This window comes from Halictus rubicundus, unplaced genomic scaffold (genome assembly GCF_050948215.1).
Source record: "Halictus rubicundus isolate RS-2024b unplaced genomic scaffold, iyHalRubi1_principal scaffold0590, whole genome shotgun sequence".
NCBI lineage: Eukaryota > Metazoa > Arthropoda > Insecta > Hymenoptera > Halictidae > Halictus > Halictus rubicundus.
In genome coordinates, this window is record NW_027489131.1 from 1 (window position 1) to 19,980 (window position 19,980).

General features: G+C 47.3%; 2 protein-coding genes across 2 annotated transcripts; one reads left to right on the plus strand and one right to left on the minus strand.

Annotated features, from left to right (window-relative positions):
* Positions 1 to 300: 300 nt before the first annotated feature.
* Positions 301 to 18,633, minus strand: LOC143364486 (protein yellow-like; the record flags this gene model as incomplete). Its single annotated transcript, XM_076804806.1, has 3 exons — positions 18,235 to 18,633; positions 2,801 to 3,081; positions 301 to 430 (listed from the first exon to the last, which is right to left on the minus strand). Coding segments are annotated over exons 2-3 (398 nt in total), but the record flags the coding sequence as incomplete, so codon positions are not given.
* Positions 4,462 to 10,170, plus strand: LOC143364490 (uncharacterized). Its single transcript, XM_076804808.1, has 5 exons — positions 4,462 to 4,514; positions 4,658 to 4,857; positions 5,010 to 5,144; positions 6,500 to 6,663; positions 6,784 to 10,170. The coding sequence occupies exons 1-5, from the start codon at positions 4,462 to 4,464 to the stop codon at positions 10,168 to 10,170; spliced, it is 3,939 nt and encodes a 1,312-aa protein (XP_076660923.1).
* Positions 18,634 to 19,980: the final 1,347 nt, after the last annotated feature.

A 19,980-nucleotide genomic window follows, 5' to 3' on the forward strand; every position in this document is an offset into this window, starting at 1 on the left:
ACATTGGGTTCGAAAAAGATAGACTATATGTATATGTTTCAATTCTTTAACCGGTTCATATGTCTAACTGTTAAAACGTCCATCATATCTCAAAATAAATCGAATCATTTACGTTTTATCTGTTCATTTTCAGACGGAAGTACGAGGATTTTAAAAACGCATGTGTCATCCGGTGCGAATGTGTTAAATGTTCATGTACAATATGAATGTACATTAAGTTTCATTGCTTATTAGTGATTTTTGTACTTCAACGGTTCATTGTTCATTATAGTTTATTATACAGTTTTGCATCACACTGACCTGTAAGCAGTGGTCATGCCAGTGCCGCACGCTCCAGCTTTGTTTTGCGCCCAGTTTGGATAAGGCGTGAGCCTAGGCGATCCTCCCCGATTTGTGTCAAGCGATATATAATTCAAAGTCGCCGGAATACCTACAATAGTTAGTACCACACGTCACTGAACTGCATTCCGAACGTCCTAAATTATGAACGAATATTTGCACGCCAACCAATCCTAGAATAGCGTGATCGCGTTCGGAACGTTATCGAAACTCTGGCACACGCAACTCGATTTTATCGGAAACATGTATGCCCGACAATAGAAGCAAAGTTTTGAAAGGCACATATTCAGATAGTCTCCGGAAAGGTCAACGGGAAGGTTGCAAGATCAAAAATTGGAGATAACGATGAGAAAAGTTTAATCGACGCGTTAGTCTCATGCGATCAACGTGTAGATCGCTTCGATTTTTCAGCGCACAGAAAACGTTAGGGTGGGCTCAGAAAGAATGAGCTCGATGGACCATGGTTTAACATGTTCCGCAGAGAGCAGAAAGGTCTTTGGAGATCAGGATAATTCGGAGGTCATTCCGAGTTAGCTTTTGCTTTGAGTGCGTGCCGAATTCTACAATATATTTAGATCTATAAAAAATATTTAGTCACAGACACAAATGACCTAAAGAAAGGTCAACACTGGAGATAAGGATGGGAAAAATTGGTCAACACGTTAGTCGCGTGCGATCAACGTGCAGATCCGATTTTTCAGCGAACAGAAAATGTTAGGGTGGGCTTAAGAATGAGCAAATCTTTAATGATGGAATCGATGGACCATGGTGTTTAACATGTTCCGCAGTGAGCAGAAAGGTCTTTGGAGACCAGGATAATGGCATTCGGAGGTCAGACAAGCTCGGATCGAGTTGTTGTTTTTTTTTTTTGCTTTGATTGCGTGCCGAATTCTAAAACAATTCGCTTCCCGGGCTCAGGAAGGAAGTCATTGAACGTTCCGAATTCATTCTGCTCGGACGGTGTGACAGGAACCTCTTTCTTCTTTTCTCTCTTAATATTTCATATCCTCTGCCTGGGGAGAAGCTGACGTCGGAAGAAAGAGTCGGCCGAACAAAGCCGCGGACAAATAAAACCTTGTAAAAACAATGCCGACCTCCGCGGGCTTCGACGCGTTTCGAGAACTTTCAGAGGGACTGCTGGGAAGATCGGAACCGGAACAAGGAGAAAAACGTGAAAAAGAACCAACGGAAGCGAGGTGGAAATCGTTCGTTCGTTCGTTCGTTCGAGAGAGAGGGGGGACATTTGTTTGACACGTAAAAATAATTTACATTGAAACTGCACTGCGTAAGTGAATCTCTGATTCGAGATGAATATCAATTTCTAATTTTTTTTTTTAACCAAATTATCACGGTACGATTATCGACAATTTCTTGAGAATACTCTTAACCCTTAGCACTCGAGTGGTGACTCTGAAGCACCACTAGAAATTGTTATGGCATTATTTCAAGGAAATTACAAAAAATATTACAAAATATTTGTTACATTACAAAATTTGTATTTAGTAGATCACTAAACATTTAAATACTATATGTGGAAATCGGATCGGTTTCGTATGAATAAAATGAAAATAGCGCCGAGTGCAAAGGGTTAAATTATTCTTCCGCTAATCCTATTCGCGATTTTGATCGAATATTTTCAGTTTTGAAATGGGAGTTTCCAATGGAGAATTAATCAAAATTTGCGAACTAATTTTGAGTTTGAGTTAAGATTTCAAGATTTTCTCCATGCACAATGACTTGGCGCGCGCCATCGCTTATGATGAACTTAGAGTACCGAGAAGAAAAAAAATCGGAAATACGAGAATATAAAAGTGAATAAGACTCATTCATTCGCGAGTTCCCTTCTAGATTTAAGTCGATGCGAAGGCGGAGGTAAAGAGAAATAGAAGTCCTGTATTGTAATCGCTCTCGCGCGGATTTCGGCACTTTGTGTCGCAAACCGGAAGCCAGCCAGACTAGATTCGAGGCTTGCACCGACCACACTGATCCTCTACATTTTACACAGTGTGTTCGCGTCAGTTTCCGGTTTTCTGCTCGAGATTTTTATCTGGTTTTCTCTCCGGAGTTAAAAGGTGATAAAAGTTAGTTAATTCCATTGCAATTCAAACGGAAATGGATGTAGTTATGCTTAACAGCAGTTTCCCGTATAATGCGATAAAAGAATTGTTTAAAAACGACTGGATATACCTATGTATTCCACGTGGCTGTATAAAAATGGATTAACAATTACTAAGAAACATTAAAAAAACAATTCAAATTGTTATTGTTCAAGTACATTCTACAAAGTTTTGTTATATGATCAAATACTACATTCGAAGGTGTACAATTTGAACAAAATTTAGCTGTCCTACATGATAATATTTTAAATATTATTCGAACGAATAAAATATTTAGATATTCGTATTAGTTAGTATATACATGAGTAGTTGCAAATAAAGGGATATATTCAATTGGAGCTTACCGTTCCGCCATCTTGGCACCGTGACAAACAGTTTATTTCGCCATATTTCGATGCCAACGGGTAGCGCGTTTTCTGGTACAAAATCTCCCCTCATCATCGCCATTTGTCTGCTCGCTTCGTCCGGATAAGCGAAGTCCAACGTCTTCCAGAAGAATCTCTCCAGGAGAGGAGCTTTTCCAAACTGAGAACCCCATCTTTGCAGTCCTTCCACTCTGCCGGCTCCCAAACATAACAAACTCACGCAAAGTAATCTCCAATATATTTTCATTATGGTTTGGTACCTAGAAAATTCGAACAATTTTCAAAATGCCGGCAAGCAATGATTCTGCGATATTTTAACAATTGTATGCTAAGTAAGAAAAAAGAATTTTTAATAACTACAGCGTGCACTTTCATGCAAATTCTTGTTTTCTAGGACTATATCGTTTTACTTTACGTAATTTGAGAATATGCCAATAGTGGGACAAAAACCGTACGCAATCTTGAATAAATTGCTGCTTTATTTATTTCAATAGGTACATCGCATGTGTAATAAAAAAGGGTCAAATTGTCAAAATCATTATTCGGAACGTTAGACGAAGACGACTTAACCACTGTCAACGCGAACATAGACAAACTTTTCAACGCGAACAATAAATTGAAAACGATAGTCAGTAATCAAACCGCTCTCATCCGTAAAATGTTAGATTCCGACAGTTTACAACGCATAAACCAACTCACTTTAGATGCACGAGCAAATTCACTTAAAGCCGAACGTGACGCACTCATGAGTAACTGGATCATTAGAACAGAAGGAGCAATCGCGGATTTACACTTTTCATACGACGAACTACTTACCACCATCACACTAGCGAAACAGGGAATCATTAGCCCACAAATTTTAGAACCAAAAGAATTTCTAGACGCATACAAACGCACACTCGAAAACGAAACTACACACTTGGCATTAAAACCAACTCACGAGAACTTCCAGACCATACTTGATCTTGCAGAATTAAAGTTGTTTATTACGGACAACAAATTATTTTTCAAAATCTCAGTACCAATTCTACCTACGTTGCAATGGGATATAGACCGCATCTACCCCATCCCAACGAAGAAGAACAATGTATTTATGATCCCACTCGTGGAACACCAAATTTATTTGATTTCAGGGTTAAATTATATTAACGTGGAGCAAGAATATTTGAATACACATTGCAAAACAAAAACCGGTATAACCATGTGTAAACAGACTCAACCAATCCACAACAGAAACACACGACACGATTGTACCACAGAGCTCATTAATTTCAATAATCAAATCCTTTCATGCCAAATTGTAATTTTGAAAATAGACGATATTACTTTTATGCCATTAAAAGAACAGAATCAGTATATAGCTATTCCAGAGAAACCCATAGAAATTAACACCATATGCGGAACGCAACACAGTATTGTGTATTTACGACAACCTAGTTTATTAAAATCCAACACATCTTGCGAATTATTATATAATAACAATTATATGCGAATAGGACAAACGCGTTTTAGCGTATCATACGAAACCAGGCACAAAGAAATTCGAACGCCGAATAGTAGCGATTACATATCAATCTTGCAAAAGTTAGACAAGACACCAAAAGTATTAAACAACTTAAACTGTTACCACAGTACATTAGATGATATCGAGCAAGAAATTAACAGACTCCAATTCGAACATCGAATCGAATCTGTAAAGTCGTGGGGACTGTCCACACTGCAGATTGCCGGCTACGCAGCATTAACCGCCCTAGTCATTTGGGGACTAGACAAAACGGGTATTTTTAACTGTATCAAATCCTTTCTTCCATCGAAACTCTGTATTCATATTCTCAGTTGTAAGTCGAAGACGACTCATATAGAAAATAATGTAGAAACGCCAGCACCGGGCGCTACCGCACCGTTGTTAAACATGTACACAGATTTAGCCACATTGGTGAATAACCAACGGCAATCACAACCATCGCCGGAACCAGAGATCCTGTTCCAGCCAAGAACAGTCAAATTCCACAAGTCCATCCTCCGGAACTATCCAGGTTAGAGGACTAACTTCAATCTAAGTTGGGGGGAGTGTAACGCCCAAATTTCTGTAAATTATCGCAGATGACGTCACCCCTAATTTTTGAACACAAAGGATCGACTGTTGACTGGACTACGTCCAGTTGATAACAACATAGGACAAACACAGGAGAACGGATGACATCACCCCTAATCTTTGAGCCACAAAGGATCGACCGTTGCCCGGAATTTGCCCGATTGATAACAACATCTTATAAATACAAGAGAACGGATACGGATTATCAGTCGCTAAGGAACCACAAAAGTACGCGGATCGAAATACTGTCGGTTTATTTATGTAATACTGAATAAAGAGAGTCAATGCTGGACAACAGTCTAGCATCTGCTTATTTTTATTAACAATCGAGTTATTATTACGTGACAACATCTTCGCGGAGATTACGACCCGTTTCTATGATCTCGCGGGCCGGGCCGAGAACATTTTAAATCGCCCAGACATCTCGCGCGCAGATACCGACTCTGCAAACGACGGCAGAAGCACAGACGGTGCGAAAAGTCGCCCCGTTAAATTACCCGATGCCTCATTGCCGACTTTCGACGGTCGTTATGAAAGTTGGTTGTCGTTTAAAAACGCATTTAACAGCATGATCGGTTCACGCAGTGAACTAGACGACGTGGCGAAATTACAATACCTCCGGTCCGCGTTAGTACAGGAAGCGGCAAACAAAATTCGGCTCTTTGACGTCGACGGGATCAATTACGCGAAGGCATGGGATCTTCTGGAAAGAGCGTACGAAAACAAACGCCTTCTGGTATCGCGGCATATGTCCATGCTATTCGACATGCCGACACTCGATAAGGAATCCACGATCGGCCTGACGCGGTTAGCCGACGACGCTCAACAGCACTTTGCGTCGCTACACGCGCTGGGAACACCGGTTTGCACACAAACCGTCGTTCACTTACTCGAGAGCAAACTACCTAAAATCACGTACGAGAAGTGGCAGGCAGGCTTAAGCCGACAGGAATATCCGAGCTTGGATGAAATGCTCGAATTTTTGTACAAAACCGCGGTTTGTGTATCGCGCACAGACAAGATGCGATCTAGCGATCGAGACCGCGAGCGCGAGAGAGACGACCGCGCTCACAAACGGCGACGCATACGTCCGCTGAATCGCGCATTCGTCACCCAAGAACGCAAGTGCGTCGCGTGTAAGATTAGCTGTCATCCCCTCTTCACGTGCGCCGCATTTAAGCGCTTAACCGTCCCGAAGCGCATCGAGCTCGTAAAAACCGCGAAAGTTTGCTTCAACTGCCTACGTTCCCATCGCGACGCTCCATGCCGGTATTCGAGTTGTACAATCTGTCAAAGACGGCACAATACATTATTACACAACTTCGAATTTGCGAGCTCGAGCAGAACCGATACCTCAAAACCCGCGATTGACAATGCGGACGCCGGAAAGTCAGCATGACTACCCTTACCGAGCAGGGAGCTGACGATTAGTCTCGCGACCGTACTTCCTACGGCGTCACCGCAGTTGATAATGAGCGCCATAGTGGAAATCATTAGTAAAAACCGATCGGTAAGAGCCCGAGCCATATTAGATACCTGCGCAACGGCCAATTTTGTCACTGAGGCGCTCATACGGCGATTAGGTATACGGGTAACCGCGCAATCGTTTCCCATCGGTACGTTAAACGGCACGCACACAGTGTCGAAGGGCCCGGTTAAATTACAAGTACGATCGACCTTCGACGGGTTTGAAAAAGAATTGACGTGTCTCAGTATCCCGAATATCACTGATCTGGTTCCATCGGAGGTATTTCCACGCGACTCAATGACAATTCCGCGTAACATCCGCCTAGCGGACGCTGAATTCCATCTGCCGCGTCCAGTAGATTTGTTGATCGGTGCTGGAGCGACAGTTTCGCTATTCCAGGTTGGTCAAATTAACCTCTCGCGCGAAGGACAAGATTTGTACTTACAGAAAACGCGATTGGGTTGGGTCGTGACTGGTGGCGTTGCGCAACAACAAGCAACAAGAGCCGCGTGCCACTTGTCGACGCTGGAAACGCAACTCGACAAGTTTTGGCAGATAGAAGAAGTCGAAACGGAAGGACTGCGGTCGGAGGAAGAAGTCGCGTGCGAAATGCATTTTCAAAGGAACGTTAGTCGCGATCCGTCCGGTCGGTACACGGTACGTTTACCATTTCGCGGAACCCGCGAACGGCTCGGCAATTCGCGAAACGGCGCGGTCAAGCGACTGCTATCCCTTGAACGCAAATTAAACGCGAACAACGTATTGCGAGACGAGTATCAGCGCGTTCTCGACGAGTACTTAGCTTTAGGCCATATGTCTTTGATGGAGGCTCCCGGTGACGAGGGATTCTATATGCCCCATCACGCGGTAGTGAAAGAAGCTAGTAGCACCACCAAAGTTCGCGTGGTATTCGATGCGTCTGCGAAAACAACGTCCGGCGCGTCACTAAATGACATTCTTCTGGTCGGACCCACTATACAACCGAAGTTATTCGCGCATCTAATTCGTTTCCGCACGTACAAATATGTGCTAACGGCAGATATCGAAAAGATGTATCGTCAGGTACTCTTGCACGAAGACGATCGGCCGTACCAAAAAATATTATGGCGCCGGAACGAAAAAATTGAAACGTACCAATTAAATACGCTCACATTCGGCGTTTCATCGTCACCGTTCCTCGCGATCCGAACCGTGCATCAACTAGCCGACGACGAACGAGAGTCGTATGCGAGAGCCGCTAAGATACTAAAATCACACCTATACGTTGACGATCTTCTATCCGGCGCTGATACCATCGACGAAGCTCGCGCGATACGGAGAGAGGTGACGGGCGCCCTGAGTCGCGGCGGTTTTTCGATCCGACAATGGGCATCGAACAACCGGGACATTTTGGATGATCTCACGGATAATGAACTGCGCGCAAACTTCATAGTGAATATTGACCGATCACTGAAAACGTTAGGCATTTCGTGGAAAACGAACACGGACGAGATATGTTACACTACCTGTACGGACGCCGTCGGAAGCAAGGCGACGAAGCGATCTATCCTCTCCGAAATAGCGAGGATCTTCGATCCTTTGGGTTTGTTGGGTCCGGTCGTGTTACACGCAAAAAAGATTATGCAGGACGTATGGCGGTCAGGAATCGCGTGGGACGAATCTGTTCCGCAGTCTATTCACTCGGAATGGACGCAGTTCACGCAGCAATTAGAGCTACTCCGAGCAGTCGCATTTCACCGAAGAGTTTTAACGGATCAACCTCGAAATATCGAAATACACGGATTTTGCGACGCGAGCACCATTGGATATGGTGCATGTTTATACGTGCGGTCGACCGGGAAGGACGGGATTGTCCAGTGTCATTTATTGTGCGCTAAATCGCGAGTCGCGCCGCTCAAGACGGTGACCATTCCACGATTAGAATTATGCGGCGCGTTATTGTTGACCCGGCTATACCGCGAGGCGAGCGACGCGCTTGATATCTCACCTGATAAGGTGGTATTTTGGTCCGACTCGACCGTGGTTCTACATTGGATTCGAACGGCACCGCATCGACTAAAAATGTATGCGGCCACGCGAGTCGCGGAAATTCAATCAATTACCGGTGATCATACCTGGCGACACGTCCGCTCAGAGTACAATCCGGCAGACGCATTATCCCGAGGCCAATTACCACACGCGTTTCTACAGAATCGTGCATGGGTCGTCGGTCCGTCGTGGCTGATTAAAAACGCGGACGAATGGCCCGACGAAGTGCTGCAAAACATCGAGATTCCCGATCTCAAGGCGGTCACTTGTTTCGTCGCGAACACGAACACGATCGATTTATTCACGCGTTGCTCGTCATATACCACATTACAAAGGGTAATCGCATATTGTTTACGGTTCCGGCCACGTGGTCCACGCGGCGGTTCGCTGAGCGCCCAAGAAATTCAATTGGCCGAGACTCGAATTATCCGAAATGTGCAGACATCGCAATTCGGAAACGAAATTAAGTGTCTACAAGCCAAAAATACGACATCGAAATGCCGAATCGCGAGCCTCAATCCGTTCCTGGACGAAGACGCTGTACTGCGGGTTGGTGGGCGCCTGCAAAAATCAGATCTGCCCTACGATCAAAAACATCCGATCTTGCTACCGAGTCGGCATCGGCTAACCGACCTAATCATCCGGGAAACGCGCGAGAAACACCATCACACGGGCATACAAACCACTTTACACATACTCCGGCAAAGATTTTGGTTACTTGACGGACGCAACCAAGTACGTCAGATAATACGTTCGTGCACACGGTGTTTCCGTTTCAACGCAACTAGCACCGAATATAGAATGGGCAATCTACCGGCGGTTCGAATACGCGAGGCGACACCCTTCGAAAACACCGGCGTGGATTTCTGCGGACCCTTTTTCATAAAGGAACGCAAGCATCGAAACAGAACGCGAATTAAAACGTACGTGTGCGTGTTTGTGTGTATGGCCGTGAAGGCGATACATTTAGAAATCGTTAGCGACCTGTCAACCGAGGGGTTCCTCGCAGCTTTGCGACGGTTCGCGGCGCGACGGGGGTTACCTGCTCATATATTCTCAGATAACGGCACAAATTTTGTGGGCGCGAGTAGTCAACTAAGGGAATTATACGCATTGCTCCAATCGGATACGCACCGAGAACGCGTTCAAAGATTTGCCAGTGACCGTCGGATCACGTGGCATTTTAATCCACCAGCGGCCCCCCATTTCGGCGGTTTGTGGGAATCGATGGTGAAATTGTTTAAACATCACCTTCGGCGGGTTGTCGGCGATTCACTTTTTACCTTCGAAGAGCTCAATACGCTCTGCATAGAGATTGAGGGCATCCTGAATTCCCGACCCATAACACCATTATCCTCCGACCCGAACGATTTGACCGCACTTACGCCAGCGCATTTTTTAATTGGGAAAGCATTAACCACCCTTCCCGAGGGTAACTTGTTACAAGTTCCAGCACATCGCCTATCCACCTGGCAACACATTACGAAGGTCCGCCAAGACTTCTGGACACGCTGGAACAAAGAGTACTTGAATGAACTGCAAAAACGGCAAAAATGGGCTAAGGACGGCCCAAACATCGAGGTCGGTACCGTCGTGCTGCTCAAGGACAGAAATCAACCCTGTTCGCAATGGGCATTAGGCAGGATCACGGCCCTACATCCGGGTGAGGACGGAGTAGCGCGAGCAGCTACGGTGAAAACAGCAAACGGGGAATTCAAACGGACCACACAAATCATGTGTCCGTTACCTTCCGAATGAACTCTCCACGGGCGTTTCGTAAAACACAAATATCGAGCTCAATCGTTAGCAAATTACCGACTTACTCAGTACATATACCACCGACTCCATATAGACATTGTACACTTCTGAGTCACGATTAAAAGCGCAACAGTTGATCGTACCCTCTCAACGGGGGGAGTATGTCGCGTCGCGACACCTCAGAGTGAGACCACAACAAATTCTAAAACGATTCGAACGGGCCTAACAGCCAAACCAGGCGAAGACCGCGTCCCGCCTACAACATATATTCATGCGAACAAGCATATGGTGAAGATCATGTTCCACCTAGCTTATACAAACATTTATATAAACAATAAGGTGAAGATCACGTTCCACCTACAGTGTGCACACTGTATACGAATCGGCGTCAGGTGAAGAACGAGTTCCGCCTGTAACGCCTATCAATACACAACCCGATCAAATACAGACAAAATACGATTAACCAAGATTCGGCTCACTCTGAGGCGTCATCACAGCGTAGCGTAGTCTATGACCCGAGGAGACATGCGTTCCTTCGAGTGTATGCACGTAGCCGATGGCTCGACGTCATCGACGCTACGTCATAAACAGGTGAACCAAGACCTGGTCATGAAGTGGGGAGGTCCGTGCGGAAGTTAGTTACTTTAGACGAACACATTGCGAATTAACATAAAACAATCTCTGTACAATTGCATAGCAACCAGTCAATAAACACCACGCCACCGAAAGAGTGTTCTTCATTCCGAGAAAAAGCGAAACCACGGAGCGTGCACGATCGCTTCGAAGTAGAATTTTCTACAATAACTATTACAGAATATATTTTGTTGAATAATCATTATTTTATAAATATCGCAATAAGTTCCAAATTAATTAATTACACCTATAAACTATCGATTATAAAATAATGATTACAATGGTGAATAATATGGAAGTGTGCGGACTACAGTGTGCACACTTTATACGAATCAGCGTCAGGTGAATAACGAGTTCCGCCTGCAACGTCTATCAATACACAACCCGATTAAATACGTACAAAATACGATTAAACAAGACTCGGCTCACTCTGAGAAGTCGTCGCAGACTATTCATAATAGAGCTTAAGCCGGATCGATAATTGTCACGTCGGACGACCGACGTGTTGTTGATGACGTCAACCGCGACGCATCATAGATTAAAGAAGAAGATAAGTTATTTATAAGTTATTACTATCGTCATCCGTAGACATTGCCATCATTTCCATCCGCGAGCGCGCCAAGACGCTTGGCAGTACGTCATCGGGTGCTAGCGAGCCCCACCGCGATACCCGGTTGCGTCACGATCCCCCCACACGGACCCCGAGCGAAGGAGGTTCGTGCAGCCCCTATAATGTTTTTAAACTTATACAAGAAATATGTAATTTGTGAAGCGTTATGTCAATTGATGTATTAAATTATAATTCATGACTTTTTAAATTAAAAATTGAACAGCTTGAAGCGTTCTCTATGACAAAACAAACACCTACGCAAGTGATCAATATATTACGTAGTGGCCACCTGCGTATTAAGTAGCGGCCACCTGCGAAATTATGTAACTATTGCAAAACCCCGGGACATGACATTCACGAGTGCCGCAAGCGTGAATATAATAACCGAATCCGCGAACAATCGGGAAACGGCTCGACCCTCCCGTCCGCCCCGAATCGCCGACGGGAGGCAAGTCAATCGGGCCAGGCAATCCGCGCAACTCGTCACAGCCGGAGACGAACCAGTCCGAAGAATCGCAAGAGTAACAGTCCGCTCGGGCGATGATGTATTAATTATTAAACTCGATATTCCAGAATTAAAATGTACGGCAGACCTTCTCGTAGATACAGGGGCCTGCACGAACATTATTAAATTATCATTCTTAGATCCGAGCATTTTAGTCGACACGGCGAGACGCGTTATTATAGAAGGTATCGGCGAAGTAACTACCACTTCTCTCGGCGTAGCACGCCTAACTTGCCTCAATAAAATTATCGATTTCCAAGTCGTTCCCGATACTTTCCCCATTCCGACCGACGGATTGGTCGGATCTGTTTTTCTACGCGAAGAAGCGGTCATCTCGTACGCGGACAACGCCATGACCTGGTGCGGGAACCGACTCCCCTTTGTCTCAACGGGTCGAATTTCATTAAAAGCACGCACGTCGGCGTAATGTAGCAATGACAGCTACCGGGCTCGAGTGCGGCTACATCGCGCGGCAGGAGTTATCACCCGGAGTATCAGTTCCTCATTGCATTACACGGATCTCCGACGGTAAAGCGGTCTTGAAAATAGTTAATACGACCGAGACCGACGTCGACCAAGGTCAACGTTCAGCGCCAACGATAGCGTCGTAACCGAGCAGCGTAGGTGAGGGCCGTTAACCGCGACGCGCGAATCCCCGAGTCATACGACGGACGTGCGCGCCGCGTGGACCGAAAGTCAGTACAGCTTACGTCTTTATTCCGCGTTGGGATCCGCGACCCTTTTAAAATCACGTTCGCGACCCGCGGGACGTAACATAATATGATAGACATAATGTGGTATCGGGAATATGCGGGCACCCGCTACATAGTTTTAAGATATAGACTTTAGGTAGACTTTAGGGACACTTTAGGACAGGCATGCAGCGAAGGCCGGAAAAAGGCCATAAAAAGGGAAAGCGACATTGACCAGCGTTGGATTGCGAGCGACGATGGGCCTTCGGCCCATTGACGATGTTCATGCCCATATTTGGGCATGGTGAAAACTCCGGCAGGGGCGAGCGTGGGGATGAACCGAGTCTTGCTAGATGAGGGAGGAGTCAGTCGTAGTCGTTGTCTGAGAGTCGTGGTCGTTGTCCGAAAGTTGTAGAGTAAGTTGTAAGAAGTTGAGGGTTGAAGTTGTATAGTTGTCATCGTGTAGTTTAGATTAACGGTTAGTAACTAAGCGCGCAACTATTGTACACTTAAGTCTATTTCTTTTCTGTTCCTTAAATAAATAATTAATTATACGTGATACCACACATCATTGAAAACGGCTGTGTGTATCCCTCGGGTCTTATAAGCGTCAGGGACTTATATCATGGTATAACCCTGACGCATCAACCCCTCCTTCACGTGGTAGGACCTGTAGACACCTTCGAGTGACTAACGGGGCTCTGGTAAGAGAGCTCCTGCGTGAGTTATCGCTTGCGATAACCGCGGCTCTCACCCGGAAGACTCCCCTCTGCCGCGACGACCCGCCGGATACATCCGGTGAAATGTTGCAGAACGGGAGAAACGGGGGGCTTACCTTAACCGGTCGGCCCAACGGGGAGGCGAACCCCTTGAACAAACCCTTAACCTCTAAGCTGAAGATCGCGGTGAAAGAGGTCCCGTGTCTGACACGGGCGGTCGGTGGGTCCACCGGCCATTAGCGACTAACTTCAGGACACCAGGCGAAATCCTGATAGTAAAAGCCTTCTCCCCGGAAAGGGCGTAACCCGGGGAGCGACCGTCCTTCGTCCCAATTCGTGGGAACAAATATGAATAAACTCAAAAAAGCCAAATTAAGATCGAAGAAGGCAGGAGGAACAAAGAAAAAGGAAGTAGAAGGAAAGGCGAAGGTGGAAAAAGAAACGACCCAGACAGGCGGGGACATAGCTACTGTCTGGGATGACGAATCGGACAATTACACAGACGATTCATACCCGGACCTAGGTCCAGAAGAATTCAAATGGGATTTTCCCAAAAGCAGGAAAAGAAAGAACAAACGCTCAAGTGACTCGTGCAACGAGTCACATAAGAAATTGATCAAAGAGGTCAAGATTGAGCTAGAACGATTTGACGAACTGCCATTAAACGACGGTAAAGCGGTCTTGAAAATAGTTAATACGACCGAGACCGACGTCGACCAAGGTCAACGTTCAGCGCCAACGATAGCGTCGTAACCGAGCAGCGTGGGTGAGGGCCGTTAACCGCGACGCGCGAATCCCCGAGTCATACGACGGACGTACGCGCCGCGTGGACCGAAAGTCCAAATTAATTAATTACACCTATAAACTATCGATTATAAAATAATGATTACAATTGTAGCGGCTAGCTGGGCGCCGGAAGAGAAATCTTCAGCGCACCAGCGCCAAGAAAGATTTATGGTTTGCACAACATAAGACGCTATTTGTGAGAAAACGTCTTTAACGTTTTTGGCCACTTAGCGGACAGATGTGTCCTTGTAGTTCCTAGCGACGAACTCAATAGCGCAAGTGGACGCCATAAATTTTGGGTAGTCTAAGGGTCTCCAGCCTAGAGTGTCCCAGCGACGCGTGCCTGGTTTCTATCACCCGGGAAAGCTGGGCCCATTGACGTAAGCCAGCAGTCACGTACCGCACTTAGCACGGGCCCGGAAGACACCCCGCTGCATCACCAAAATTAGATTTTTAACAGAACGACACGCTCACCCTTCTCACGCACGAGAGGCGTGGAACGTGGGCGTGTTATGTAAAATGCACGGATTGGTGGAAGTTCCCCGCAAGGACTTCCACCAATCAGCCGACAAGCATTTTTGAGAATATAAGGCAGAGACTACCGACGCGAGAGGGAAGTCACGAAGAAGTCACAGCCGATTCTCCGCCGAGTCACTTAGAGTCGGGTCGCAGTCCGGTCGCTGTAAAAACCGCAGACCGAGTTCAATCGCGAGTCAAGTGAATCGTGAGTTTAGTTGAACCACCTCGGACGCTCTCGCGACATCATTCTATTTGTAAATAAACGACTCAGTCACGTACGCCTGATTTTGAACATTTATTCCAAGGCACCCGCCTTACATAATCCTGTTCCTTCAGGTGAACAATATGGAAAATAAGAAGGCAATAACAGTATAATGAAATTATACAATACATTCCTGCGGACCCTGTGGTCAGGTAGACTACCCAACGTGACCAGAGCCATCGTCTCGGCTCAGTCAGACCTGCCATTAAGCAAGCTAGCCGAGATAGCCGACCAGATCCACGCGGAGGTGCAGCCAGCCCAGGTAGCCAGCACGTCGGCCCCAACGCAGTCCGACCGCCTGGCAGAGCTCCTGATCGACCGACTGGAGAAACTGGAGCTTCGAATCGCCGAAACATCCCGACCTTGCAGTCACAAGGGAAGCAGGACGCCCAGACGGAGTCGGTCTTCGTCCAGGTCATCGCGTAAGACGGAGAACGTCTGCTGGTACCACCAGAGGTTTGGGAAGGAGTCCACCAAATGCCGCCAGCCGTGTTCGTATGCGGGAAACGAGTCCCTCCGACACTGACCGCGGCAGCCAGTGACGGAACATCCACCTGCCGCCTCTTCGTCACGGACAAAGTGACGAAGACCGAATACCTCGTCGACACTGGCTCGGACCTTTGTGTGTATCCACGCACACTCGTCAAAGGCCGAGTCAGCAAGACGTCATACGAGAACGATTTGACGAACTGCCATTAAACGCAGAGGAACTTCTCAGGAGGTTCCTCAGAGAACTTGCTAAGCCCGAACAGAGCAGAGCAGAAGAGCTCCTAAACTCCCTACTCGGGGAACATGAGGAAACAGAAACGGAAGCCAGGGAGTTCAGGCTTGAACTCCACAGAGACAACACGGCTTTAAGGGAAAAACTAGACAAACAAAAGGAGCAGAGCTCCATGCAAGAACAGATCATAGGGAAAATAACAGAGAGACTTGATGAGCTGTCTGCAAAAATAGACAAGCTTTCGTCCGAGAGGAGTCGTGCTGAAGAGGCCCCGTCCTCCAAGCCGCTCTTGTACTCGGACATTATAAAGGCAAATAAAGTGACAAAGCAAGTGGCCAAACGGACCCCTGTAACAAAGTCCAAGCCAGCTGCAGCCATCTACCCAGCAAAGGGTAGCAAAATAAAGAATAGCGAGGAGATCAAAACGATACTGTCGGATTGCATAAATCCGACAGAAGAAAAGATACGAATCCGGAACCTGAGGAAACTCGGGAACTCCGGCATTCTCATAGAGACCGAGACAGCTGAGGACCTTGAGCAAGTCCTCAGCAATGAGAAACTACTTAAGAAAATAGACATTGGTCCCCTCCCCAAGAGGAGACCAAAAACCATTATATTTGGAATCCCCTCGGAGACATTCGAGGCGGATATCCTAAAGGCAATCAAGAACCAGAATCTGGAACTTGACTCAGAGGCAAAATTAGAAGACGAGTTTAAACTCCTGTTTAAAACCGGCAAAAAGGACTGTGGAGCCACCAACTGGGTGGCGGAGGTATCAGTAAAGACCCGGAAAATCCTGCTGGACAGGAACCGGGTCTACATAGGGTTCCAAGCCTACGGGCTTTTGTGTTCGTATCGAAAAAAGGGCTCTATACAGACATAGCAAAGACATGTACAAACACGGTGGTATGCATTATTAATTGATTACATACTTATTTAAGACGTAAAATGTCTAGAAAAAAAGGCATAGCATAACATAGCGTGACAGTCAAGGCCAAATGCCTGCCGGCCCCCTTAAAGATTATATCGCTGCAACTAGGTGCTTCAAATGCCAGTCATTTGGGCACGTTGCAAAGCATTGCAGAGCGAAAACCGACACGTGCGGGCACTGCGGTAAAGACGGGCATACTTATGATAAATGCCCGTCGAAAGAAGAGAAGCCTACTTGCATAAACTGCAAGAGAGCAGGCAGACCAGCCAACCATGGGCTGCGAGACAAGAGTTGTGCGGCGTTTAAACACGCAATGGAATTATGCCTTAGTCGCATAGACTTCGGCACTTAGAGAAATAAAGGCAAAATAACCCTGACGATCCTTCGCAGGTAATACCTCAACAACTGGGTATTCGGGATCGTAGGGTGAAATAGTCATGAGAACGGCTACCACACCGTTGACGAAACCTGCTAGAGACCGAGCGCTAAGCTGGTAACTCCGCCTCCTCGTGGCCCCCGCTGGTAACGCTCCTGGGTCGGCGCAAGCCGATTCGGTAGCTGCTAAGCGAGTTACTTCCCGTATGGGACGGTCTACCGTTGTAATGATCCTTAAGTGGTGAACGAGGGGTTTTTCCAATGCCCAGTCCACAACACCTACGGACTGTTTCCTTTGCAACTGATGGAGTTAGGGGTAGAGAGCCAAACATGAACGGCTGACTTTTCCGGTATGGGGCGAATCCCCGAGGTACGGAACTCCCCTCACGGGGAGTGATCAATACTACATGTTACGACTCGGGTAAGTCCGTCCTTGCCCGGGGACATTCGCTTATACGTCCGAGGGCCCAGTGTGCTGGAGGCGCGTTTGGATTGCGCAGCAATACTATTTGGCCGCGCTTGGCCAACCGCTGCGCGACACGCCATTTTGGTCTTTGTTGTAGGGTATGCAAGTAATCGCGCAACCACGACTTCCAAAAACCTTCGGACAGGCGCTGTACAAGTTGCCAACGAGAAAGTCTGTTCTCTCGCAGCTCGAGTACGCTCGGTTCGGGGTGGCTCGGGATAGGTGCACCGATTAACCCTTTCGCTACGGGTGCCGTCTATAGCCGGCATCCACGCGACGACCTGTGTGTACGGGTGCCGTCTATATCCGGCAACTTGTAAACACCGAAAAGACTACCGACGTTCATCGTGCACACTTTTCGGCGCGGTGCCCCGTTCAGTGGCGTCACCCCGGCGGAGCGGACTGCCGTAGCGAAAGGGTTAAGAAATGTCCGGGTGTTAGCACGGCGTAATCGTCGAGGGCCTCGGAGACGGCAACCAAGGGTCGCGAGTTTAAACAAGCCTCGATCCTACAGAGCAACGTGCCTACCACCTTTTTATCGATCGCATTGCTATATGCTTTGGTTAACTCGCGATCCGCGCCCTGGAATGGGGTTCCGTTGTCGGAATACATGCTTTGGAGCAAACCTCGACGCGCGATGAAACGATGGAAGGCGCTTATAAACGCCTGCGAGCTGTAGTCTGAGACCAGTTCTAAATGGACCGCTTTCGTGGTCATGCATTCGGAATCATGCAATCGGAATTGGGACATACATCCGTCGAACGTCGGTAAATGTAATTTCGGAAGGCGCGACACCAGTCGGTAAGGAAGATCGGGAACAGGTTTACTGGAGGCAGATGACTCACCGGTGGTGGTTCCGAGTACCTCGGCCATGAAATCGGCGGCTTCGTTGAAGGCGTCTTCCCCAATGCAGAACTGGTCCACAATGGCGTGCTCTGCTCCGGCGGAGAATCCACGGGCGACTTGCTGTGGCCTGGTCTTCTTCAAGGGCTCGAAGTGAATTTCGCTTTCTGGGTCGCGAACGGCAACTAATAACGCACTAAATGCAACAGTACATATAGTTCGTAAAAATGCGTAAGAACAAAATAACGCCGACGCAGAAATGTCGATCGCTAAGTTACAGCTCACGCACGCGCTCGGCACGAGCACACACACCAACACCTCTTAAACACAGCGCACCGCGGCACACCACATTGAGGAGATCCTCCTGGAGCCGCGAGTCCCACGCCGCCGTCGCAGCTACTCCACCAGATGCTACAGGAACACCCAGGTCACCCGAGGAAGGCTGCGACATGGCAAGGCACCGGTGTCGGCGGCTCCCAGCAGATTCCTTGGAGTCCAAACGGCGCCGCACACGATTGCCAAAAATGGCGGCCAAGCTGCACCTCTGCGCGTGCAGGCGTCCATCCTCCGGCAAATACATCCTTCTAACGACGATCACGTCGGGGTCACCAATGTGGGGATTTTAATGGTGGTGGCGTACAGATGTACGTATTGATGTGTTCCGACGGTCCTCCACGGGTGTCCAACTTCCGACTGAGAGCTCGCGACACTCGAGACGAGTCGCGACTACTATGTACAAAGAGAGAGCCGGCACCGCGACGAGATACTACACGGCAGAATACACGGTATATAAAACACGTCTGCACGCTACGAGTTACTACACGCCGACGAGAATACTCATCGGCACGACGACCCGACGTCGTCGGCCGAGAGACGAGGCGTAGAACGGAGACTAAAGAACACGTCCGTTTACTTTAAGAGGCGTCGCGAAAAGAGAGCGAAAGGCTCGTCGACAACGCGATCGTTACCGCTATCGCCCGGCCGCGCAGGCGCAGTAGCGCTTACTGCGCGGCACATGCGCGGCTGTGTCGCCGGCCCCACATGTGGACCTTAGCAGTGCCATCTAGACCCGTTCCTCGCAAGTGAACCAACCGGTTCAAGGTCATAAATAAGGGTTTTCTCCCCCTGTTGCCGCCGAACCCTCTTTTTTTTCTTTCGCAGCTCAGGGTTGTGCGTAATTCCGAGCTCGAGGCGTGTAATTTCACAATACATTTAATACAATCGAGAATGTCCTTCACAGTTAAAGAAATATAATTTAACCGTGAAGCTTAATGTAACCATTTATATATAAAATGCTTCCTTTACCAACATCTCTGAGGAATTGGTGTGGCGCGACGGTAGCGTGCTAAGTTTTCACCCGGACGGCCAGGGTTCAAATCCTGCCTACTACCACCAAACAAATCTACCAATACATCACCTAACTAATTTCAGTGTATGGTACTCGCTTGATGCCTGTTACTGCGATCGCATGATAATCATTCAAAAGAGTTAATATCTCTTTTAGCTCTACACTGGGATCGATATTGGCTATAATCAACTCTTGAGCTGGAATAATGGTTTTTTTATTTCTGTAGACCAAGGAAGGAATTTCATCTTCGTTAAATGTACTCTCCATTGTCTTTGTAGTCTGGTCAGCAATTTCAGAGCTGATCGAAATTTCAGACCTTCTTTTGTCCATCTGTACTATCTTCGTTGACGTTGATCCAATAGAGGTGTCACAACCACTGTCTATTTTACTGACCACATTA

What these genes read in the sequence shown, in the direction of transcription:
- LOC143364490 (XM_076804808.1), top strand. Translation starts at nt 4,462, where the DNA reads ATGATATCGAGCAAGAAATTAACAGACTCCAATTCGAACATCGAATCG. An exon ending in GTCGCTAAGGAACCACAAAA is followed by an intron (nt 5,145 to 6,499) that starts GTACGCGGATCG and finishes TACGGCGATTAG; the next exon opens with GTATACGGGTAACCGCGCAA. An exon ending in CTGATCTGGTTCCATCGGAG is followed by an intron (nt 6,664 to 6,783) that starts GTATTTCCACGC and finishes TCGCTATTCCAG; the next exon opens with GTTGGTCAAATTAACCTCTC.